At 39.5% G+C, this 27,492-nt stretch overlaps 1 protein-coding gene across 1 annotated transcript in view; it reads right to left on the bottom strand.

Annotated features, from left to right (window-relative positions):
• LOC130259361 (stAR-related lipid transfer protein 13-like) overlaps positions 1-27,492 on the bottom strand; it is a 283,596-nt gene that overhangs the window by 147,664 nt on the left and 108,440 nt on the right. The window contains 1 exon segment of the mRNA XM_056503592.1: positions 14,591-14,624. Coding sequence (XP_056359567.1) covers positions 14,591-14,624 — 34 coding nt within the window.

A 27,492-nucleotide genomic window follows, 5' to 3' on the forward strand; every position in this document is an offset into this window, starting at 1 on the left:
TTTTCTTTTTTCTTTTGGATTGAAAACAGTACATGGAAAAGCAACTTAATTCCCAAGAAAGGCAGTAGCAGGGACTGCTCTGTAGCTGACCAAGCAAAGCAAAAGTAGGGAGAGCTTGAGGAGGTGTTTCCCCATCACCTGGTGCTGTGTAGACTTATGTGACTAGAATGATGGCAGAGATCACAGCCACAGCTCTCTACTGAGTGTGCCACCACTTGCCTGCCAGAAAGCACAACCTTTTTAATTTATAAGTACTTGGAAAGTTGATTCCAGAAAGAACAGAGCAGGCTTCAGCTCCTCCTTGCACCCCCAAAACACTGTATTCAGCTGGTCTGATCCCCCTCTTATTAACAGACACTTTTTTGAGACTCCACCAAGACATTTCTCCTTGACTTCATTTAAGTGCCATGCAAATGAAGGAGATATGCATTCAGGATTGTTCCAGGAGGCAAGAAAAGGTTGTTACTTTGCTTGTATGCATTGCTGTTCATTTTTTCAGTATTGCAACGACTTTTATGAAATCAGCTCCTACACATGATGTCAGAACACCTTTACAGTGCAGCTGTTGCTCATCTTGTTTACTCACACTACTGTCATGCAGATTCATTTCAACACCTTTTTGTCATTTTTGGGCTGACACAAATCTTTTCAACAGCAATTACCTGAGATTGTTCTGCATTTCAGGGAATATTTTTTGACTCATTTACATTACAAAAACCCTTGCAAATTGCTTGGAGAATAGGTGCTAAAGGGATTATAACTCAGCAGGATCTTACCACAGTGATAGCTTTTGAGACAGAAGATCTTAATTTACCTGACAGAGAACATTTATATTAAGTAATCCTTGGTTTGATCAAAGTTATCACATACATACTTTCAGAGTTCAGGCCTTAAAAATACGTAACTGTCAATGCTAAAGGGGAAAAATGTCAGAAATAAGTATGAAAAAAAAAAACTAGTCTAATTCTGATTCATACTGGAGGCTATTCCTTATTTCTATTCTGAAATGTTGCTAAATGGTTTTAAAAAGTACTTCACTGCTGTCAGTCAATCGTAAAGAAAACTGTTTCATCTGGGAAACATTATCCTTCTTTAGGACTTAAGTAGATTTGGGTTTATCTACCTCTTTCCTGTCTATAGCTTATTTTTATAGCTGGGCAAGATAAATGCCAAATATGTTGTATGTACTACCAGAAAGTAGCAATAGGCTCTTACTTTGCTTTGCACAAATATAAATTACCCTTTTAATGCAGAATTGCTGAAACTTAGGGTCTTCTCAATAATCGCCAGGGACAGCCTCCATTCCTAAAATAAGTACTCTAATCATTCTTAACAAAAACCCCAACAAACCAACACCACAATTAAGACTAAACAATAGTAACAGTCTCACATTAATGGTGAAGTTATTAATTTGATGATGTAACTGCAAAAGTTGCCATATGCTTCACTGGAAAATTTCACCTAGTACTGCTACTCTGTTTCTTAAGAATATATGAACATAAAGCCCTCCATTTCTTGCTGATTTGATAATCCACATTAATTGGGGAAAAAGGTTCCAGTATAGAGAGTGTGCTGCTTCTTCTATATCTTGCATATATTGGATATCCCAAAGACTTAGATGTGAATAGGAATTTAGTGCCACATTTTTTCATGGGGCAAGTAAAATGATTGTATCTTCCCTGCTTACCATCCTTTGCTGACTTCTCTGAATGTTTCTTTTTGCAGACAGTTTGGTAATGTTGATGATGCTGGGCATCACTGTAATACATTTCCCTGAATTTATATGATTACATTATAATAATATCAATGCTGGTTTTTATGGTTCATATAAATCAGTGTTTTATTTGCTTTCACAACTAGTGCTGCAAATTGAACAGCTGTTTTCACTGAGCAGTTTTAATTAAGCTGTCCATAATGCTGCCTAGATATCTTTCTGAGCTGGTAACACTTCATTAAGTATTCAGTATCAGTGAACACTTAGATCATTCCTGAACATTACCTCACACTCAGGTAAGCTGAAATTCCACCTTCACTGAGGTTGTCAAATCACCTTGTTCTGATGATTTGAGTTTGGTTTTCAGAAATCTTTCTAATCTTCAGGACCCTAGGAAATCTTGATTTTGCTACAGATTTTGCCATCTGTTCACTCACTTGTCAAGATAATGAAGCTTTAAATGATACTTGCCCTAGTAAAATCCTTTGGGCAACCTATTATTAGCCTCTCTTTATTCTGAAAACTGACAAGGCTCAATTTATGTGTCTTTGGATCTTTTATGAAGTTTATGTTCTATGACCAAAATTTCCTTCCCACACTGATTTCTCACATTAGTTCATCTCTGTTTTGAATATCTCTGGAATATTAGTTTGGAAAGCCAAGATAAGTTTTATCTCTTCCTGTTTTTCTGTGCAAAAGCAGCTTCTTTTTTCTTTTTACAAACACATACTAGATCCTACATCTGTATTCTCATTTGAGAATGTTATAGATTGCTTTGCTGTTTTCAGAAACGTATGATAATTAATATGGGAAGCAGTAATTATTTTAGTTGCCCACAACGACTTCTTTTCAACTTTAAATATGGGTATAATTTTATCTCTCTTGGACAGCTGAACCTGATGAATATGTTCCAACACTTCCTGTTTAGCTCCATTTCTGACAGTGGAAATTTCTTTGTCTCTTATTTGCAAAAATGACTCCAGAATGTACTCACATCCAGGCATTAAGTCTGTTAAGGAAATACTCTGTTCAGGCACAAAAATTTCATGGTTTTATAAACTATGTCCCAAAGTTTTAGACTGTAAGTCCCTTTCCAATTTTCAGAAGTGGTTGCAAGTCATCATCTGGGAGAATAAACAGGAATCTGGAATTTCAGTCTTTTAGTCTTCAGTTTTTAAACCTTACTTGTTAATACCCAGAAAGGGGTCAAGAAGACATAACCCATGCGTGATGCAATGATAGACCATGACATGCCCATTAACCAGCAGAAAGAAAAGCAATAATTTGTTTGATTGCAAGGGAGGATAAGAAGTATTATGCATGGGTTTAGAGATCTTGCAGAGCCATTTGCGCATTTCACGGAGAACCAGAGAGGAGTAAGATGCTCTGGACAGCACAGAGGTATGGAATAGAGGCAACAGGAAAGGCAGAAGGAAGAGAAGTTAGGAAGGAAGACCACTGTAAGGCATCATGAGCAAGAGAGAAACCAGACTCTAAAGTGGCAGTGACTTTAAGAGGAAACCAAATAGTGGTAAGGAGGAAAACTAAAATTGGATTTTGCAAAGAAGGAAATTTAGAGAAGGGAACAGATACAGGGGAGTCCAGAAGACTATCACTGACAAAACCTGTAGGTGGGATTTGTGCATGGTGTAGAGAAGTGATCAGAGCAATGAACAAAGTGCTCTGGATGCAATGACCTCTGTTTGCACTGCTAGTCCAGGTTAACAGAATTAACTGAGTTAACTTTAGTACGCTTGGTTTTGCACTTCATTCATTTTAACTCTATCTGTGAAACAGAAAGGTTAATAAAATTTCAAAAGCAACAGATTTCCCTTCCTTGAATTCTGGACACCCACTGTTAAAAGAGAATTGAGGGAGGTGGGAAGGTGGGTTGGAAGCACATGTCCTTGAGAGGATGTCTCATTCCATCCCAAATCAGCTGCCTAGAAGAGGTGCTAAAGTAGGCCTATGGAGCAGGACTTGATCTAGCTGAAAAAGATGCTACAATTTGAAAATGTTTCTCTACCACCAGTCACAGGAGAGGTTCTTAGAAAGCCATCTTGGACTGGAGGTAAAGCTGGAGGTATCAATTTCATCTCACACTTCCTGTTTCTGTGGAATTCTAATAGTGTTTCAATATTCAACCCTTTTAGACTCATTTGAAAATCTCAGGTTGAGTGTGCTTCAGTTTCACTCAAGCCTTTTAAAAGAAGTCTCTAATAGATCTAAAAACAAATTCATCATGATTCTCAATAGAATTTGTGTTCTGGAAGCCTATAACTTGTTTCTTCCTTTGTTGTTTTTTAACATGGGCTATGTTTTGATGTGGAGACTTAGGAATTGTTTTGCTGTTGAACAACAACTTTTCTCTTGCAGCACCAGCTGTAAAACATGAACACCTTGTTGGATCACACTCCAAAATCTGAAATGGGCATCCTGCCAAAGCTCAGGGCTTCCTTTTTGTTTTGACTGTTGCAATGTTCTTGTTTCTGTTAGTATCACGTTCCCACCACTTGTGCTTTTCAGACACCTACGGCCAAACTCAGTGTAACTCCACTGAGCTCACTGAAGCTGCAACAGAAGTGAATTTGTCTCAGTATGTCTGTAAATTAACCAGTCATTTAAGCTGGAGAGTGACATTGATAAGCAATAACAGCACAGGAGTGGTGAAAGGAAGATATCTCCTAGTTAGTTTTGGACAGTTGACACTAACTCTGTTGTCAGATAAGTCTTACTGACTGTGGGAAAAGCTCAGTGGGAAAAGTCACACTTGCCGCTTGCTAACCGTAGGAGGAAAACAGATCTGGAATGCAGAGGAAATCTTGACATTATCTGTTCCCCCAGCCCCTACCAGCCAGGCAATCAAATGACTAGCTGAGTATCGGCTGCCTCTGTTCCTGGCTCAAATAAAGGTGCTGTCTTGACAGAGTTTCTGCTCACAGGAGAGAAGGTAAAGAGAAGGAAAGAGTCTGAAGTGGTGTGGGGGAGTGTTTCCTGCCAAAACCCAGGAGCAGCTTCTCTGTGACATCTAAAAGAATACTGATGACATAAACCTAGTGCTGTAAATGGAGGTGGCTCTGCCATTTCCAAAGGACAGCAATCCATGCCTGACAGCCCTGCAGCCCAGAACTCCAGTACTCATTGCTCCATTTGGCCTCCATTGACATCGCCAAGGACAGTGTGCCAGACTCTGTTAAAGAAGGATCAAACCCAAGGAACAAAACCACTGGAAAGAACCTCTCTATTCCTATCCAAATTGTGTTAAGAATAAAGTGTAGCCGTTTCAAATGAACACTTGCAGAGTAAATTTATTTCCTTCTGAGCCCTCATAAGACACAGGGTTTAATGAGCCCTAAGGAAGCACAGTATACTATACTTACATCAACATATCATATTTACATCACAGCAAGTTAGAGACACTCTCACATATTTCTGTATACTCTCACTTACCTAGGTGCAGTGTAATACTCTGGATATCATCCCTATAAAGTTGTTACACTTAAAAAATTCCAGAAATATGGGGTCATAGAAGAGGATCACAGCAACAAAAGAAATAAATGAAAATATGCACTTTAAACTATGCTGCTGAATATATTGAGTTCTCCAATACATCATCCAGCCATTGAGTGTACTGCATCAGTTCTGTTTTTCTTATAAATACGTGAAAAAATAAAACAGATGTTTATTTTAACTTTGGAAACTCATCTTACCTTTTCCTTAACACATGAGAGTCCAGAGAGCTGTAAATTGAAGATTTTGACTATGTGTTGGTCAGCAGACAGTGTGTGAAAGTAAAGGGCTAACTTCATGTGCTATACATTTATCAATCAAACAGAACCCAATATCAACAGTCTGCTAGGGATGCCAAAATACCTATGGCCTTATGCATGCTTTGCCTACTCGAAGAGCCTGGATAAAATTAAAATTTGTGGCTTCTCTCGATGGAGTCCTGGCATGGACAGTAAGGCAGCTGCTTCTGGGGAAGGCTGGAAAGAAGACCAGTTGATTGGGGGATGTTATAATTATTTGTTTCTGTATTCCTTCTTCAGTGCTTGGGAAGCAGGCATAGAAGAAACAATTCTCTGAATCTCTCCCTCCTATTTTGTACCCCAGACCCTTCTGTCTTTCTTTGACAGAAGTGAATCACCAACATCCTGTAGACACTCATTCTCTGATTTTTCTGTGCTAAGGAGCCTTGAGCTGCAGCTGGCTGAGCCAATGCTGACTACTCAGGTGAGTTTTTGGGCATGCATGAGCAGGTACAGAGGCTCTCATACAGCCCCAGTGCTACTGTAAGCCCCTCCTGGAGCCAAGCTTAGCATGAATAAATGACACAGCAAAGAGCACCTGGCAGGATGGGGACTGTAACCTGGACACCAATCAGTTCATGGACAAACATGCATGAAAAATAAGCTCCTGGCAACTGATTTGAACACTGAATTAGAAAGAAATGTAAATATTTTAAGTCACCTTTTTTTTTTTATGAAAACTATAGATGATAATGCAAGGTTTGTGAGGGAAGGACTTTGTTCTGTCTGTACAGTGCTCACAAGGACACTACTCTGGGCCTGAGGCCAATTGTCACTACCTCAGTTCAAAAAATTCTAAAATAATAAATGACCTTATTAGCAATCCAAGTAAGCAGCATTTTTAAAAGTTTCCTGAAAGAACTACATAAATTTTATGAAATATAATATTTCTCATTATATATATATATATGTATGTATAATATCTCCCATTTCCTCAGCTACTTAGATATGTTACTTGATTCTGAAATCTGTGAAAAGTAGAGGCTGTTTTTTCTCTTTACAGATACAAATAATTTTCTCTACAGCTAAAAATGAATCAATAAGAGACTAATTATAATCCCAAAAAAGGTGCTGGTGGCTGCAACTGGCACAGTCTCACTTTACAATGAAAAAATCCCTAATTTTCTACAGGATATACCTGCAAGATGTTATGCTAGAATCAGTTTACTTCTCAGAATTAAGTCATGGAAACCTTACATAACAGTGTCTTTGGGAACCAATAAATAGTCCAGGGTAGGTATGTACCCAATATAGACAAATATCAAATAAAAACCTACAGCCATTACCTTCCCAAACTCTATGTCAAAAGCCTACAGTTCATGAAGGCTGGAATGGCAGATTCAGATCCACTTAATAATACCCACGTGTAAAGCAGCCTTTTGGCCATCTGTTTTCTTGAACTTGCCTTTCCAATTGCTCTGCCTTCATAAAGACACAGAGCCAAGATCACAACTGGCAGATGCCATTATATGCAGTGGAATTATATATGGGATGGCTTTGGTATGTCTTTTGCAGCCCCAGTCTCCTGCTCTGGCTGCATTTCAGCAGTGGCTTGACAGCATGGTGGAATTCATTAATTTTGTGCTGAGTGCTCAATAAATACCAGCAACTCTACGTGCATTTCTGTCATAGCAACTCACTGGCCTGGGTGGAATCTAATGCAGAGAACAGGAAGGGCAGAGACTGGAAGGTTTTCAGCTGAAAAGCCTTCTAGCAACCCTCCAGTTTCTTAGTAGTTGACATCAACACTACATAGCTCTTTGTCCTCCTCTAGTGGTCCCATTTTATTTAGGGAGAGGCTTATGCAGTGATTACTTCCTTCAAATTAATGCAGGCTGTTGAGCCTCATGCCTAGAGGTCCTGTGCTGTGTTCTGACATGAGCCACAGTTCCCATTGCAGTGGAAAGAGCTGCCTCTGCTCATAGCCAGCTGCAGCTACACAGACACTGTGTGTCCTTGAGCCTTGGCCATCTCCTCTGAGCAGAGACTGCACCTTGGCAGGTCGTTCAATGGCAGAAAACAGTGGCATAGTCTGACAGCAGCCCCACAAAAGGTCCTATGTTGCAGAAGTCCAGAAGCTGACTGCTTTGTTTGATTGCTTTATTGTCCCAAATACTTTGCAGTATGCTCCAGCCAGAAGCTTTTCTCTGTGTTTTCCTGCCTGACTTGCAAACAAAGAAACAGTGCAAAATCCATTTTATGTGCTGAGCTGTTCAGAGAGATGATGCGTGTCACTCTGATGCAGCACAAAACCTTAAACATTAATCCTTAGGAATTGGTGCTAAAGAGTTAAATAACAAAAGCTGAACCTAAAGAATGGTTGCAAGGGAAATGTTTTCTAATAGGAAACACTAAAATTGTTGGAACTGCTACCCATTACAATTGCTTTCTGTGAAAACAGAAGATTCCTACCATATAGATTATTCTTTGTGTGTGTCTCAGAGCTGTACTGCTTAGTTAGCATAATAAAAAGCTAAAGGTTTATTTTGCTGCTTGTATACTTTAACATTGGTTAAAGGTTGTCTAACCTTCAAACTTTTGCAGTTATGTCTTGCACAGGAAATAAAACACAAGGACATAGCTTGCATTGTGGCTATCAGAGAGGTCTGAGGGAAAGGTCTAATCAAAACAAAAACCAAATATACTTTTAAATTATTATTATTCAATAAAGATTTTCTGGGCATTTGTTGATTTTTGAATAAATGTTAAAGGGCAAAATGTGTCCTCTGCCACGACTCTTGGAAGGCCCCAGTTTAAAACAAGTTGGCTGCTCAGGAGCAAGGGAGTTGAATATGGTTGACTGTCTGCAACCTTTGTCAGGCAATTGTTCAGTCACAGAAAAAAATGACTCAAGAATCCTCTGTCTCCATAAACTTCAACCAACACCACCTAATTCCAACAGAGGCAAAACTTCAGAGCAATTTATCAATCTGAATTAGATCACCTTTTACAGCAAGGTTCCTGTCACATCTCAAGAGCTGTTGCAAACCTAAACTCATCTACCAGCTGCTTAGTGTTCAGCTCTCCTTAGGAGTCCAAGCTGTAGGCAAACTGAGTTAGAAAAAATGCTTATATTATCTTCATTCTGAAATGACCCATATTTTGTACAATTATGGACTAGATATTATTTTTAACATTTATCATCTTTATTTCCAGTATTTCTCTTTCTTATTTAAAATGTTGACTAAAAATCAAACTCCCAGAAAGAACTGTGGAGCAGGAAAACACAGAAAGATATTTAGAATAACATTGAGTAGCTGCATGTGTATAAAGTGTATTTATACACTGCTGCTTTATTGCTTTGGAAAGGTCACATAAAATTCAGAGTATTTCTTAATGGATCAAGTTTTTCTCTATAATTCACAAGCTAAAAATATCAATAATAAATATATAAATAATACCCATATAAAATATGAACATATAAAATATAAACATATAAATAGTAAACATATAAATTTCTAATCAATACCTGGCTGTTATGGTTACTTTTTTTAAGAAACAGCAATATCTCATTTTCCTTTTGCTTTTGAGAGCAGATCTCAGTGTGCCCTCAACTGCTCCAATACATCAGTAAGAGCTGAGTAGCAAAGATTTGCCTTTTTAGAAGAATAAAGAAAGGCTTTATTCTATCATTTCTGATTATGAAAGGAAGAGGCAATCTCACTGCCTAATTTTGGAAGCCAAACTGGCACTGCAGAAAAGTTAGATTTGGAGCCAAATGAAATGACCCTCTGATGCACTGACTGCAGGACAAGCACCAACTCTACCTACTTCTAATTTGAGCAACACAGAGCATAACTAGTTAAGAGGCCAAGGCTATTAAACAGCTGGGTTTATTCAGTAGTTTACTTTCACTCATGAAAACAGCCTGGTTTTTTTTAGTCCAAAGTAAGCACCTCCACTTCATGCTGGAAACATGCCAAAGTGACCCTGCTCTGCTTTCCAGTAATTGCAGGGGATCATTGAACGAGGATGTTTTATTTTCCCCAGTTATTTAAGGTCAGGTTTTCATTTTGGGTAAGCTTTTATATCTGGAGTAAAGACAGCATGAGACACAAGTACTGCCTAGGTATTGCAAGGCACTGCTGAATGTCTAACCCAGCTGCTGCTCCCCCCTGAAGAGGATGAGAAGAGGGGTTTCACAGTCACAGCCTCAGCTCCACCACAAGAACACTTGCCAGACATCCACAGCAAGTGAAAGGCTGAAAGAAATCACCTCCATCCCCCCATGAGCCAGAGGAAAATCCCAGAATAGGATACGGTTCTGTGAGCCACATCCATTTCCCTGTTCAGAGTGTGATTAGCCCATAATTCCTGCCCAGGGACTGCAGCAAAGGTAAAATAAAACCATGGGCATAAAACCTTATATGACTATGGAAACATAAAAATGTGTAATCAGTTGAAAGTACTGTACTCAGGTTTGATTTTGTGATGAATCAAGCACCTTCAGTTTCTAACAAGAGCCAGATGGAGTTACAGTTCCCTCCCATTTTCCAGAATCAGGCCCATTGTTGGCAGTTGTTATATACAGCTGCTATATAGCACAGTTCTGTTTCTTACACTGGGGAGACCTCTCCCTGAAATCAATTTGCATTATGCTTGGGCAAATATTGCAGGCTGCTCATTAAAGCCCTGGGACCACTACTAGCCCTGTTTGAATTTTGCATTATATCAGTCAAGGATACACAATTATCTGTGGAGTATTCTGAAATGGCCAAGGTCACACGAGGGTTTTATCGTGTTACTGCAGTGCACCATCTTCCTTGCCAGCCCATTGCTGTTCTGCTACAGACTACATTACCATGCATCAGCAAATAGCACGCTGCTATATTTAGTGTTTCATACATACCACTAAAATAGAGGATGTGTCAGCTTTTAATCCGACTTCAAATTTTTGTCAGCAAAGTGAGGGCTCATTTTCCCTACCAGTGATGAAGTGTGCTCTGTGTTAGTCATCTTGAGCTATGTGGTGATAACTTCAAAATACATTAGGCAGTTAGAATGCTCAATCTGAGTGGAATGTTTTTTTGCTAAGACATATCCTGAGGATAGTAAGGACACACAGCATCAGTCAGCCAGGTTTTAACAGTGATTGCCACAGGCTGCCTACAAACCCAGCAGCAATCTGGCAGCAAGAGGAGCAGCTATGCAAGCTGTTCTCTGGGGTACCACAGCAGACAGTTAGGCCCTCCTACATTGCAAGGGCAGAAGAGGTAGGTGGTACAGACTGGGTTTGGTGTTATGTACCTGGCAATATGAAAAGAAAAGCATTGATGAGGATGACTTGAACACTATTGCATGCTGAAGGGGCCAAGGCAGTCCTATTAATGGCATCATCTATTAATGACAGCAGGAACGTGGTTGAATGGCTGAAATCACAGGTACCACCAGATAGCCACATTCATTCCCAAAAAAAAGCAGAGTTCAGTGGATGAGTCTGGTGTTTTCACAGGTCTTGGTAAAGTCACAGAACAGGGTATTTTTTATATATTTCTAACACATGCTTATTAATGCCATCACATACAAGCAGTACAAGTGTGAATTGCCATCCTGTCTACCACTTCTGCAGAAAGCCAATAGACACCTTGCTCACCTCAGGCCAGGGGTGAGCCTGTCTGTGTGAAACCAGTTTTTCCACTCCAAACTGCTTGCCCTCTCTTGCACTTTGCTAACTACATCTCAAAGGGTGTGGGCAACACCGCATCTGCAGCCTAGGTCCAAGTCCAAATAACATTGTATTTCCTTAATAGTATGAAATTATATAAATATGCAAATTTCCAAGTCTTTGTGGAACTCCATTTCAGCCCAACCCAGAGCTCTCCATCCCAGCCCCATGATGCTGTGGCAGGGCTGTTCTCTGCCACAGCCCTCCCCAGCCATGTGATCCAACTTGCAGACTGACATCCCATCCCATCCTTGGCTCATCCCTGTCCCCAGGCCCCATCCTGGAACTGTCTGACCTCTGTTCCTGTGTCTGCCCTAGTCCCCAGAGAGCCACTGGCTCATGCTGCATCCTGTCATGGTTAAAGAAAACAGAGAGCAGAATAAACTCATGCCTCTAGAATCACATCTCATCATTATTTAATTTTTTTTCCAAATGGTTAGATCATCATTAATTCCAGTGCTGTTTTAAGTACCAATGTTACTACATCTGGAAGTAATGACACAAGGCCTGGCAAGCATGCAGTGACATTTCCAGCAATGCTGGTACTTCAAATGAGGTTCTCTGGTGTGGCTGGGTGGTCTGTGCAGCTTTAGCTTTTCTTAGACACATTCTGGATATCCTGCTTAACATATTGTGAGGCAACCACTACAAATCCAAGTAATGGAAGCCCCAAAATAATGCATTTATTTGAGGGGGAAAAAAAGTAACATAAAATTCATCAAGAGAGAGTACAGCATTCCAAAGGGCAGGGTTTTTCCCTCTCACATGCAAAAATGGTTCACATGGAGAATGGCTGGAAGCTGAGGGCAGCCCAGCCTTGGGGAAAGGGCTGCAGCAGCTCTGAGCTGCCCTGTGCATCCCCAGCTCCTGACAGGGTGGGGTTATAGGTGCTCTTTGGTGGGGAAGCCAGAGTGACCCACTGGCACACTGGGAAAAGACTCTCTTGTCCCCTGAGAGCTCTACGGCTCTCACCAAGAATGGGGTCAGAATAATGACAAAAGAGAATGAGAAAGACTAAGAAATAGGGATGTAAGGGGAGAGTGCAGAAAACAAACTTGAGTGTTCTGTGTGAGGCTGACACAGACAGGAACACCTTTTCTCCTCATGCAAGAAATTCCAAACCAGAATATTTATTTTCCAGAAAGCACAGAAAATATCAGAAGTGTTTAATGACTGCAAATCTGGAACTATCCCTCAGTTCAAGACATAGATTTGCCCTTTTTAAAAATTTAAATAATGTTTTCTCTTTATATCTCTCTGTTTTTTTTAAATACTTCAATGTAACAAATTTCAAAGCTGAAAGTTTCAAAGTTAAATAAAAATTAACACTTCTCACTTTGAAGACTGTTATATCATTGTATGTTGAGACATGTGTGCCTATTTTACAGAAACTATTAGAAATGGAAATTAATGGATGCTAAACTTTTCCTGTAAAATGTTCTATTTGAAGAAATGGACATTTTCTGCCAGAAGCATTTTAATGATAAATTTATTACCAGCTCTACCATATGCTAGATTTCTATGACTAAAGTTTCACCTCAGTGACCAAACTGTGTCAGAAAATGACCTTCTTTTGTGCCTGCAGTCATCAGCTTTTCAATCATCATTCTACAGTTCTAACATTAGGATGAGTGCTAAAACATTATCTTTTCTAGTGACAAAATTAATATTGTCATAAAAGTAAAACAATTAAAAATCAATCATACTACAAAATGGGAACACTGCTGAAATAATTAGTTTTATTTAAAATGTTGTCATGGCATGTGCCATTGACATGTTTTCCTTCTCTTTATAAAGTGAGCCTTCAGTGGCACAGAGAGATTTTAATCCAACAATGAATACAATTAAAACAATTGCTCAATCAATCTCAGAACTTCTGAAATATTTTAGCTTTGGAAAAACCCAGGCATGTGTTTCATTGACAAATACCATAATGGAATAAATCCACATCCAAATCATAAAGCAGGAAAATTAATGTGTATAGAGCTTGAATGAAAATACGTCTCAGCAGCCTTCATGTTTTGTTGACCTGAAGTTAACTACATGAGGAGTTTCCTAAAGAGACCTGAGTTTTCTAGCCCAGGGTTTCTGGAATTTTGCTAAGCCACCATGTTTGCCAGCAGAGCCACTGAATCATAGCAACTGGCTACAAAAAGCTGCATTCATCTGATTCTGAGTTAAGGTTGGCCCCTGGAATGAACTGCAGTTTAGACCAGAGACAGATGCAAGGAGAAATCACTGAGTGAGCAAACTGGCTTAAACTAGTCCTTCAGGCCAAAAAAAAAGATGCTAAGTCATCTAGGGACAGAGGGGTAATTACAACAGCAATGTCCAATTGCTTTCCTTTTAATTGGCACACACTGCACACATCCTGACTAACAAAACACAAAATACAGCCAGAAATGGACAACTCCTGAGGTCAATTGGTTTATGACTGAAATATTTCCAGCTGGCAAAGACTTTTGTGGGAAGGAGGATTCATCTAGACTTTAGGGACATTTCTTTTTGCAAAACTGTGAGGCTGTTATTAAACCCCAGTAACCCACATTCTGGGAAGCAGTTCCTTTTCTCTGTATTTCTTAATTGTGCTTCATTACAATTTAATAAGGAAATTTACTCTCAATTAAGCAAATCATCCAAGCAGTTTCTTATGCCTGTTGCAATTAATTGTTTTTGTCAAATGTGGGTTTAATTGTGTGTGAAGTATCTTGCTGAACCAGGATCTATGTGTGTACACATCTGTCTATCCAAGCCTTTCCTTAGCTCCTGGCATGATAATGTATGTGCAGTTCAGGGTATCTGAGTCTTTAGCTCTGCTTACTGCTCTGGTTTTGGTGCCTTGCTGACCCTAAATAATTCCTCCATAATGGTCAACTCACTAATCCTGTTAATATTGAAAAATGCTTCAACCAGATAGTGGGCTTCTGCTAAGGGAGAAATCAGGCATTGTGACTCTGCCACTTGGGACATGTGGGTCCCAGGGGTTGTTAGATTTTTGAACAATATGCCTCTGTAATGAGCCTCTTCATCAGATTCAGCTGCTGAGTGACCACTGAGACAGAAAAAGCTGAGGAGTTCTTCCTCTCAACTCACCTCTCATACACACACACCAGTGCCATGGCAAGATCTTGAGTCCCACTCTGAACCAGTAACAAATGCTTGGGTTTATCCCCATTATTTCAGAACCTACCTTGCAAAGTGTAAGTAGAAAGGTGATGAATTATCAGCTTTCCTAAGAACCACCTTAATCTTACACCAATAGGTCATGAACAGCGGCATGGAAGCAATTGTTACAAATGCATTGAACACCCATTTAATAGCAGAGACTCCCTGGGCCCTCCACCAATGCATGCATGGTTACACAAACCACCAAGAAACTTTCAAGAAATTATGCAGCCTTACCTGCTTTTTCCTTGCACAGCCTCTGAAACAGCATCTGTAAGAAAGTGATTTTTCTTTAATAAAAGTACATTTTTCCTTCAAATAAGTTCATAATTTCAAGATGACAATCTATGTAATTATTAATCATCACCACCTTACACAAGGCATAACATCCAGAGTTTATAATAAAAAATAGTGCAGAATAGCTAGTTTTGCCTGCTAATAAGAACCTGGCACCCATACTCAAATCAGGTTCACCTGTCTTGCAGTGAGTGAGTCTAGGAGCATACTCTACAAGCAGAGTATATGCTGCAAGGATACATCAGGTACAACACACTAGAACATGCCTGAAAGGGTCTTGCAATGCCAGTGGGGCTCAGGGAGCAGACAGGCTGCTGAAAAGTAGTGTAGGCAGCTCTACTGATGGGCAAGAAAGAGCACACTGCGACTCAGAAAGGTAGATGCATGTTTCCTGTTCATCTGTGACCAAGAGAGGGTTGCTCTGCCTGAGGCTCCTGGGCAAACTGACCTGCCATGTTCTTTTCTTCACATTTTTCACTTTGCTGCTTTGGGTTTGCCATGCTAAATGAAAGAGGTGCCATTAACACCACACTTGGATGCACCTCTTGGTCCATTACTTTTCTCTTTAATAGCTTTCAGTGCCCAAATGAGGAGGTTGCTGACAGTGATTAAATGCATTTCCTTTCACAGATCCATCAACTCTCTCAGCAATGCAGGCTGTAAATGAAACTAGCATAATGGGTGAAACGGCACTTAATGTTTTTTTAAATTAAACACAAGGGTGAACTGATTCCTCAGGTACCAGTGTGAAGTGCCCAATATGCAGGCAACTGCAAAGACAGCCAGTCCCATTCCTTGCAGTGACACACTCCCTGTTATCTGCTTGTCCCCACATGGACAATTGTCTGCACCTTTCCATCAGATACACCAAGTGCTCCGTTATCTCTTCAGTCAATATTGCTCCTGAGCCTTGATAGGAATCTGTCTATGAAAACATGCTTTTTATTTACCTTTTATTTAATGAAGAATTTTACTGAGATATTGGAAAATTCCTCCTCTGAGCATGGAACTGAATTGATTAGGCATCTCTCAATAACAGGGAAAGCACAGCTAGGCTACATTTATTTTTGCCTTCTGCAAGGCAATGTCATTCAAAAAGAGCCTCTTGCTCCTTTGCTGCCTGAGCAGCATCTGAAGCTGACCTATCTTTAACCAGCAGGGATCAAGTGGAACGGTCACTTCTGATGGGAAGATAACGAGCGGCTGAGTCCAAATCAGGTTTAATTGGTGGCAAAGCATCTCGTTTCCACAGAGAAGTAGGAAATTCAGGCACACACTGTGTCAATTGGCAAGGGACAGGCAGGTCCCACATGAGTGTGCCAGGTTTTTGGGATGCCATTCTGAGTGAGGCAAATCATATTATCTCTCCACTCTTCAGTGAGCTGCAGTGTTATCACCTTGCCTGAGGACAGGCACCTGATTTTTAGCATCACAACTCTGGCATGAGCCTAGTCAATGCCTAAATTGTTATATTGAATCTTCGGATAAGCACTTCTTGAAGAATACATAAATGATATGTGAATAAAAAATAAATACGTCAGTCCTTCATGGATAGCTGGTTTGTGTGTTCTAGTGCTGCCAGAAGGACAGCTATTAAAATCATACTCAGGCTATGTTAACTTCCAACATCTTTTTAGGATGCCATACAAAAAAGGATGCAAATTATTGCTGGAACAATCCCAAGTGGCAACAGAAAGCTGCCAGCTAAAAGTGATTTATGGAAATGATAACACACTATATAACTGATTGTGTAACAAAATACATTTATTGGAGGACTAGCAACCCATCTGAACAGCATGGCACCAGCTAATCAAATATATAGAAACTGTGGACCAAGAGAGTACAACTCTAGCCAAAAGACTGCTGCAGCACCTGCTGCTATGAATAATAAAGAAATCATTTGCGTACAACCCCAGCTGTAACAATTTTGCAAGTGGGAAGTGTCAAACAGAAGCCAAAGATAAACACACTCTGCTGATATATCCATGTTTTATTTGCTGAAGCATGTAAAACAGCCCACAGAAACCAGAAATGTTTAGATGCTGGGTCCATTCCTCCCCCTCAGCAGTCCCGTGTTTCAGCTGGGGCATCCCACGTTCACCTCTGTGAGCAGAGGGCTCTAAAAGCTTTGCTGGGCAGTGTCACCCTGTGCTCTATGATCAGAGCAGGGTGAGCCAGTGACACGAATGAGGCAATTGTGCTCTCAGTGTCGGTGCAGCTAGCTCAAGAATGGTTGTGGATCTATTGGTGGGAGGAAAGTGGACATGTTACATTTATGAAGAACCTGACACAGCCTCAAGTTTCACCAGGGGAAGTTTAGATTGGATTTTAAGAAAAACAACTTCACAGAAATCATTGCCAAGCATTGAGACAGGCTATTTGTTCAGGGAAGGGTGGAGTCACCATCCCTGGAGGTATTTGAAAGATGTGTAGATGCAGATGTGGCACTGAGGGACAAGGTTAAATGGTGGACTTGACAGTGTTAGGTTAATGGCTGGACTTGATCTTAGAGGTCTTATACAACCTAAATGATTCAATGATTCTGTGATTTTCCTGAAAGACATTCTGTGTGGAAACAAATTACTCAAATGAATTCCTCAGATGAAGTGGAAGTGAAGGCAGAAGCATAACACCAGTATAAAGTCAACAAGGAAAATAAACATATACATTAAAAAACTGTTTCTCCGATGCATACATAATCTTACATGGTTATAAGTGATCAGGGCATGGAACTCATCAAACAACTGGATTAAATGACTTAATAACATCCAGAAAGCTTATTGTCACATAAAAGCTTTCTTTTTGGACACAGATTATGAAATGGTTGACTTGAACAACTTCAACACCATTCTAATTTGCAACAGCACAGCGATTCTGCAATGCCAGCCAATCCTGTAATACCATACACCATTTCAAAGAAAAAAAAGAAGACCATTTTGCATCCAAGTCTTTTGCTTCCCTCTTCCCCATCAACCTCTATTAGTTATTAGCTCCTTTATGCTCCCGTTTCAAATATGCCCATATCTTCCACTGATATTCTGAGTACCTGTCAAACTGTCATCATTCACTCTCAGGAAATCACACCCTCCAAAAACAAATAAAAAAGGTAATTAGTATATCTGTTCAGAATGCAAATAACTCTTCTAGACATTTAATAAAAAAGCCAGAGAATTTATTCAACACAGATATGGTATCAAAAATATCACTGCTATCAAATAAACCCTGGCATTTGGACAGGACTACTTTACATCTGCTGTTAATAAAAAAGGCTTTGGATTCTGTAAGCTTATGTTCTGTGGTGAGCAACCAGCAGCACCAATCTGAAACATGACACTCCTTGCAGAGGAAAAAGGATAAATCTGTACGACTTCCTACTGGTTCACTGATACTGAAGGAAAGAACTCTAAACTGAAAACGGTCCTGCAAAGTATAAGGACTGAAAATCACGCTGGTTCTTCATTCTAGCAATTTAATAACCTGCTAGGCTTTAATTAGAGTGGCATATAGGCAGTTTTAAAGGAGGAAAACAGCAATCCACATGCAAAACTCAATCATCTGCATAGCAGATTTATTAAAGGCTTTCAGAAAGATGTTGACAGAAGGAGAGAAAATCCTAGTTCCTACTTCAAAATAAAATTCTACAGCCCAAAAAGGGAAGTAATATTATGACACTCAGCTATGTTAGCCTTAACTTGAAGTTGCCTAGCCCCTGCAATGAGATCTTCAGTGTAGATGGCACTTGCAAGTTCCCTAGAGCATGTTAGTCAGCTGAGAATAATGGCAATACTGAAGCTATTCCAGAGAAAATACCTTTGAGACTGCTGTGTCAGAAATTCAATTTCTCTCAGAGACTTGGCACCCATCTTTGGTGCAGGATTGAAACCGCTGCTGGATTTTAATGCTTAAGATGGATCTTCAAAGGCTGACAACAGGGGTCATAATTTTCCTTTAAGATACAGCCACTGCAGAGGTGTTTATTAGAGACCATATTTAACATGCAGTCTGAGTGCTATTGGAGAATTCACTTGTGGCATGGAAGACAGATCTTGGTTGGATGGGATTCTGCCTCATACATGTTGCATCACAACACGCTGGCCTCCTCACCAGGTTAGAAAGTAGGGGGAAAGCAAAATTCTCCATTTCTTCCATAGAACCTGTGCTGCAAACTATTCATAATGGGGTCAAAGACAGAAAATTAAACAGCTCCCCAGTCTGCAGTCAAGCAAGCCTTCTTGCTTGTTGACAAGAAGAGTGGCCAGCAGGTCAAGGGAGGTGATGCTGCCCCTCTACTCCACTATCATGAGATTCCACTGGGAGTGCTGCATCCAGCTCTGGGGACCCCAGCACAGAAAAAACATGGTTCTGTTGGAATGGACCCAGAGGAGGGCCACAAAGATGATCAGAGGGCTGAAACAACTCTCCTAGGAAGACAGGCTGAGAGAGTTGGAGAAAAGAAGGCTCTGGGGAGACCTCACTGCAGCCTTTCAGTTACTTACAGGGGGGCTTCAAGCATCTGTAAGAATTCAGAGGATACAGTCATGTCTTTTGAAAACTCTAAACTTAGTATTCTGAGCTGTATTCTAAAAAGGTAAAACTGTAAATATTGCCTAGAGATATAAAAGCATATTTAATAATTGTGCACAGCTGTTAAAAAGCACTTAATGAAAATTTGAAAATTATTTTCCCTAGTTTGGTATTTTAGTTGGCAAAATTACCCTCACTCGCAGTTTTTAAAATACATTTTACTTTAGTCTAAGTATTTATTTTATTTAATTTTGCACTCAGACCAGTGCTGGTTCAAAAAACTGTCATAGAAAGAAAGAGTTATTAAATTGCTTTTTTCTGTTTGCTAAAAATATGTATCTATTTTGCCAATGTAATATTGATAGAGGTTTAGAAAATAATGTGCCATTTCTTATGGTTGCTGTTTTGAAAGCTTTGATCAAGTAGAAAACTGCCTGGAAACTATTTTAAAGTGAAAGCTTTTGAACAGCATTTAAAAAAAAGGTTTACAATAAGTGAACAGGGCAATAATAAAGTATATAAGAAAATGAAAACCATTTCAACAATGTTCCAAGTGAGATTAGAAGAAAATGAGCTACAAGACTAACAGTAAAGGAGCATGCATTTCAGTAAGTGTAATTTATCATACTTATCTAAAAAAATTCATTATATTAACAGACCAGGGAGATTTTACCTCTAGCAGCTGCTAATATGATTTCCAAGTGTCAAGCAATTACAGCCTGGGGGGTTATAACCAAATTTTTATTGAGGAGGATTCAGTTCCAACATGTGAGGAGCAGCCACTTGTGCTGAATGCTAGGGTGTGCCTCTATTTTTTACTGTATTAAACTATTGCAATTGCTCATTTTGCCATCACATTGGATGATAGCATTCATCCTTGTTGCTCAGCTGGCCATGCTTATTTGTCTTGCACCAGCACTAGCACTCATCTTGACAAATGGGAATCAAAAGCAGCAGAACATTAATTTTATCCCCAAACAGTTTCTGCTGTTTAATTTGCTGCTTTCATCATAAGAGCTCCATTACAGCTCCATTTCCTCTGTCTCACATGTTGCTCTAATGCAAGCACTTTGTTTAATACTCTGTAATCTTGGGGTTTTTTGCTGTCATTCGCTCTACATTACCTTTGCTTCTCCTATGATTTCCCTTATGGGATAAAATGACTGTGTTTACTATTCCATGGTCTTGAAGAGTGAAATATCTGATCTCCCAAATTTGGCCCCAGTACAACTAGTGGAAGTCTGAACATGAAAATTTTCCTATTATTTAATGGATAGCAAAAAGCCTCTGTGTTGACAAGAGCCTCTTTGTTGCTGACTATGCCATACCACATATCTAGGTATGCTCAGATATGCTCAGCATTTACATTAGGGTAAAAAAAAAATGCTGCAGTAGTTTGCAACTGATACATAAATCCCACAGAAGGATGAGAGCAATAATATGGGAATCAGTAGAAGTGGTAACTTTGAGCTTGCAACTATTAAGGACTTTTTTCCACTTTTTACTCTTTTTCTATCTAAAAATTAAATTGTCATAACTTTTCAACAGAGAATGTGAATTATCAAATAAAAAAGCAAATTATTAAATTATTAAAAGTTTTCATTTTGAGAGCTTCAACAGAAAAAATTCTTTTTGTGCTGTACCATATAAGAAAATTTTACAAATTGGCAAAGCATTTCACAGAACAGAAAGACTATTTCTCTCAATATTTGTGCTTGAAACCATGAAAAAAGGGCACCAAGGTATCTTAAGTTTAGATACCTCCTTCACCTTCAAGGATTTTATTATATGCGTGATTTTGGAGGTCACTGCAATTAATTTAGAAAATACCTCTGAACAGGTAAAATTATTAAATTTTTACTATTATTTTGGAGATGTTGATATTTAAAACTCCAGAAGGTTACTTTGCTCTAATATGTCCATGGTAATTTTCTTAAATTTTCATAGATTCTGTACTGTGCTCATGGAAGTCCATGTTCTAACCAAAGCAAGCTGTGAGAACAGCTTCTCTGTTGTCACTATTTTGCCCTTTGTGGCCAGCTGGATATACCTGAGAGACAGAACACAGATGTTTCACTGCAGAAACAGATGCCCCTCGGCCCTTCAAGGTGACCAGGGCAGCCAAACAGGTCTGGTTCCACCTGGTGTAAAATGGATATACCCCCATTCTCTTTCACTTACACAAACTCTCAACAGCACTTCCCATTTTGTGCTTTTAGATATGCTTTAATAGTAGCCAATATTTCAAAACCTAATTAAAATCTAACCTGACAGTTGGGCATTATGTTCTTGCAAAGCAGGTACAGGCAACCTCCAGAATTTAGCCAAGGAAACAGCTTGTGGAATATGTATGCACTTTTGGTTTGCACAGTGTCCTAAATGTTCAGTTCATCCTGCCCAATTCCCAACACCCACCCTTAAGGATCACTTCCTTACAGGACACACTCTCAGCAAATTCCATCCTGATAAAATCAAAAAATGTCCTCTCCATTATGCTTTCACCTTTAGCAAGTCCCAGAAGCACTTAGTCATTCTGAACTCTCGACTCTGCAGCAGGACTAACATCAACATTCTCAGAACTGTGCAAATAACAATTAATGCTCAGTCCTGTGCTAAGATAACCAGCCATGCTTCTGTATAAACAAAGACATGAATAAAAACTGGAGATAATGTAGTTGTCACAACATATGCGTGGGGGTCAGGTGGAAATGTGATGGGGTGGAGGTGGGAGGAAGAAAGACAAAAAAGAGCAGCAATGACTGCCAAACAGAGATGAACAAAAATGAGAGGCCAGAGTAGCCCCAGCTTTTTATGATCCTGGAACAATACAGTGAGTCACACATTGCTATCATTTTTACCCTCTTGAGTAGGAAGAAGTGCTATATCTATTTTAAAGATAGAATTAAGTGGGAAAGGTACAAGAGGTCACACAACAACAAAGAGATGCATGAAAGCTGGGGACGGCTATCCTGCCCTGGGAAATGAGTGACTGCTAAAGCAAACAGCAGTTAGCAGTAATCCATGGCAGCACATGAAAACCAAGCCCTGTGAGCTCTGGCTACAGCTGTGGTGTTATTTTAGCTTGGCCCAGAGCAGTACTTAGCTGGGAATGAACTTCAGACCGCCATTAGCAGCAATTTGTTTGTTTTCACTACTGAGTGTCCACAGAAATGTTTCATCATGGCTAGGCTCTAAGTGGATATCAGGTATTCTCCTTCACAGTCAATAAAACTCATCATTGTAATTTAGTCTTGAACAAAAATGCACTTTTCCCAGTAAACTGGTGTATTAGCCATCAGTTAAAATCTTGGTCAACATTTTAGGCTTCTTGAGAAAAACCCATGCAGGTTTGTTTAGTGGTCATTTTTCAGTAAAAGGTAAAGCAGGGATAAGTGAAGAATAAATTGTTTTGTTTTGCTTTTTTAATTTTATTTTGTATTTATACACTAACTGTGGCGGTGTATTTGATTCAACACACCTGTAGACACTGGATCTAGAAGTCTTCTCTACAACATACATATCCTGCACCCTAACCACCCCCTCTTCCCCTCCCAAGTAAGCATATGCACATAGAGCACATAGACACACATATTTTTAGATAATATATATGTGTGCACCTCTGATTCACCCACCCTACTGATCTCCCCCCTGCAAAAATTGCTGAGGTTGTGAGAAGAGCATAAATTTGTGTGCCCACATACTGAAGGGGCTGCTGGCTTAATCTGCAACCTCCAGCAAGTCAGTACAGCACTGACTGAACTAAGAAATAAATGTTCTTCAGCTAGTCAAGAACATCTCCACTGCTGCAGTGACCCTTGGATTACTGCTATGCAGAGCAAACCCTTAAGCAGTTTGGTCTCTAACTTCTGCAGCTATATCACTAATACACAAGTCTAACTGCAAGTCAGAGATATTAAGGTTTCCACAGCCATAACCATATTTTATAATTTATAATTTACTGTCTTACAGTCATCACAAAATGTCTGTACAGAAGCATTGACCTTGACTCTTCTGTGTCATGTCAATGTTTAAAATCACTGGCAAAAGACACAATGAGTACTTAGTCACCTGCATGCACTCTTCTCTGACAACAGGAGAGAGCAGAAATTTGTTAAGAGCTAGCTCAGATTTCCCCCCCACCTTGCCCTCCATACTCTCCCCACCCCCCATTCCTGCATAGCCTAAAGCAGATTCAAACTCATTTCAATATATGTAGTATTGGCTAAAGCTATTTTAAAGAGAAAAAACAAACAAACAAACAAACAAAAACCAAGGAACACTTCACTTCTTGAAATGGAGCAAAATCACTGCCCTCCCACAGAGAGGAGGAATTATAAAATTGGCATGTATTACTCCTCAGCTGTCACGGACAGCCAAAACAAATATATTCACCAAACTATCTCTATACCTTGTGCTCCTATATGAGGAACTTGTTTTATGGTTCTCTGCAATGCAGACAAACAATTAATTTCTGTTCCCCTTTTTATTTTTTTGGTAGCTAAGCACCACGACCTTCCTAGAAATATTCAAGGATCCCTTAGTGGAAAATTCCACAATCTCTTCACGGTGTTACTGTTATCCATAGCTCAGTATGATTTCTAAATGGAATAAACTGAACTTAAAATTACAGAATTATAAAATGTGGTATTAGGGAAGTTTCAGACAATTGGAAAAAAAAATTTTTCATAACATTCCTTAACATTTATGACATGTTTGTTGAACAATTTTTATACCACTCAGACACATATCATGGACTACAACTAAATGCTGATGGAAAGAATGGAGATTTTTCTATCACCTTGCATGGCTTTACTTTTTTGTCCTCAATCACTGTGAGACAAATATAATTTTTCTCTGTTTTCTGTTGTGTAATTCAAGTTAATAGCCACTGCTTAAAATTTGTTTTTACAGTTAGATTTAAGACACTATTAATCTTTTGAAAAGCACTGATTTTACAAAAAACATCATTCCTTCAGCTGATCTTAAATCAAGGGAGGTCTGATTTATATGAACTACAAATCAGCCCCAACAAGAATAAACTTTTAAAGTGAAAATTATTGTGTCAACCCAGAAAATTGAAAAACCTCACAGTAAAGGGTACACCTACTGATCCACATCTATCTTCTGCCCAGTTGTACTCATTCAGTCACAGCAACTAAAGAAATGCCAACTTACGACGCAACAACTGAGATCAGAAAGCAGTTATTGCTATTCAGTTTCAAAAAAGTTATCTCCTAATTGGCATAGTCTGATGTTCCAAGAAAAAAAAAAAAATATAATGGAAACATTTGAAAAGGGCTTCTCAGCGGGCAAAACCTACTAATTAATGCAAGAAAGGAATTTCAGCTTCCTATGCTCTCTGGCTGGGCTCCTGGACTATTGTCAGAATGCACATCTGCAACAACTTGGTGATACCAGCTGTTGGAAAACTGGATGCTGAGATGTCTCTCTACCTTTACAGCTTGAATTCTGTTTCAGCATGGAAATGTACATTTGATTAGTAATTGTTTTATTAATTATTGAGCTAAATGAAGGTGGCTATCTCAAAGTCTCATAGCTGTAAGATGAACCAGCTCCCCATTCCCTGGCACCTCCATGCTGTCTGTACAAAGAACAACAGCTCTCAGCTATTGAGAGACTCAGTTTGGGACAGATTTCCTACACAAATCCTTCCTCCAGAAGCTGGAGCAATCATTTTGTGCTTCATGGGATAATGACATGAGAATAAGGGAGAGATGCCACATTACAGTCATTGTGCTGCCCATGCTACAATTCATAGTGACATGTATCTGAGGACTTGTCCCTACTGCACCAGGAGTAAGAAAGGACATTCACAGAAATGTAAGTAGCTCTTCAGCCAGAGAAGCATGCAAATTCATGCATGTAAATCAATGCAAATGAGTTTTCAAAATTTGCTGACCTCTTGACAGCTGATGGAAAAAGTTTGAGGGCTTTCTCCCAGGATTAGCTGTACCTCAGGACTGGAGCCTATGGCTTGATTTAATCTAGGACCTACAACACTCACAAGAGCTTGAAGGAGACCATCAAATACATAGAACCTTACTATGAGCCACTAGAGTTAATTATATAATATCTGGAATTTTGATCTGCCTATTATGTAACTTCAAATATTTCATCCCTTGCAGCAATAGCTGGGGCTTCATGGCCACCTGCACCTTCACATTCAGGGCCCTCCAGTATTTTAGGCTGTCTTTAAAACCCATTTATCACTAGAAACACCTACTAATATTTTACAGCTGATGAAAAGAAGAAAGAAATCAATTAAAACATTAATGTTTACACCAAGCCAAATAGGACAAGTATAAAAACAGACTCAATGATGTACTTAATTACAGCATATTTTAGCTCACCAAGTATAACAGCCGTGCAGAGTGTCAAGCCTCCTTATCATCTACATGATTAAAGAATGAGAATATGTAACTCCAGGCAGATGATTTAAGAAAGGAGAAAAAGCTTTACATGTTAATCGACTGTGAGATTAAGGAACTATCATTATTTCACTGACACTTTTTTTTATATTTCAGAATCTTAGTATCCCTTTAGTCTGAATTCATAGCTATACAAGCCCAAACAGGCAGCAAATGCTGGGTGTATGGCTCACCATGATGCACTGCCTGGAGATCCTCCAGTCTTCATGCTAAACATTCTTAGGGCTCTTTATAGATAACAGCCTGATTTCTTGCTGCGTTTTTCCCTACAATGTATTGCAATATTCACCTTCATTCTATGTCAAATCTAATATAATTCATATCTAATCTTGGGCAAGCCTAAGCTTTCTCTTGACTAAAATGCATTCTAGCATGAACCTTTTTATTTAAGTAAATAAGCAGACAATGATATTTCTATCTTTATTTTATAGAGTTCTAAAGGAAAGAAAGAGACACTCAAATTACCTTCTCCACGTTTGGTACCAGAATGTACCCACCTCTCTTATCTCCAGAAGTTTTAGAGTTTTTGATCCTGTGCTGTAAATTATCAGTACACTACCTGCCAGCTATTTGATACTCACAGTGCTTTGGAGCACATATTGAGAGCTTTATCCATATGAGATTAAAATACAAATTCAAGACAGCAACATAGGGAATGCAGCAATTCACCATTTATGTAGTGTTATGTTATTTTATTGCTTACATTACAAAGCACCTCAACCAGAAATAAGGTCACTTTTTAAATGGGAACACACAATATATGAAAAACTAGGTCAAACCCCATGCATATGTATAGGATGAAAGGATCATACTTGGATTGAAGACCTCACAGCCTAGCTTAGACTTTCATTCTAGATACTATACTAAATGTGATATTTTGTGAAGGGAACACTCATTGCTCAGTTATGTGCTTATTCTCAGAAGTGCAATCCAATCTTGGTTCTTGAGAGGATGGAGAATAAAATGTCTAGTCAGGCATTTGAGCTCCAGAGAGGACAAGAAACTCAGAAACCCCCAGAGCTCATCATTTCATAACAGCCAGTTGTAGATTTAAATGCCAAGATTGCGGTTGTACTTCAGCCTCTCCAGAACTGTGGTTTTCACCACTAGAGGATCTCAAGTCCCTGAATGTCTCTCAATTCCCTGAACCTCCAGGTGGGAGCTGGGAGAGGGAAGTCTCTCCCACTATAAGAGAAAAGGAGGTTCAGGACCACTTGATGAAGCTGAATAGCCAGAAGTTTATGGGACCTGATGACATGCATTCCAGGACTCTGAAGAAGCTGGCTGATGTTGTTGCATAGCCATTCTCCATCAAATTTGAAAAGGCATGCCAGTCAGGCAAACTCCATGGTCACTGGAAAAAGAGAACCATTAGTACTATTTTTTAAAAAGATAAAAAAGGAAGACATGTGGAGCTAGAGAGGCTCATCTCTGAACTTGGGAAGGACATGGAGCACATCTTCATGAAACCAATGTTCAGGCACATGCAAGCCAAGGAGGTGATCCAAAACAGCCAGCATGGCTTCATAAGGGCAAATCCTGCCTGGCCAATCTGTTGGCCTTCTATGATGGAGTGACTGCAACTGTTGAAAAGGGCAGACTGACAAATGTCATCTGCCTAGACTTCTTTATGGCCTTTGGCATTGTCCCATATGACACCCTCATCTCTGGAGGGATGCAAATTTGAAGGGTGGACTACTTGGTCAATAAGGAATTGGCTGGATAGACAGAGCCAGAGAATTGTGGTCAGTGCTCTGTGTCCAGGTGGAGGCCACTGACAAGTGGTGTCCCTCAGGGCCCTGTCTTGGTGCCTGTGCCCTTCAATATTGTTATCATTGACACTGACAGTGGGATCGAGTGCACCCTCAG

The sequence above is a fragment of the Oenanthe melanoleuca genome, chromosome 1 (genome assembly GCF_029582105.1).
Source record: "Oenanthe melanoleuca isolate GR-GAL-2019-014 chromosome 1, OMel1.0, whole genome shotgun sequence".
In the NCBI taxonomy this organism is placed as follows: domain Eukaryota; kingdom Metazoa; phylum Chordata; class Aves; order Passeriformes; family Muscicapidae; genus Oenanthe; species Oenanthe melanoleuca.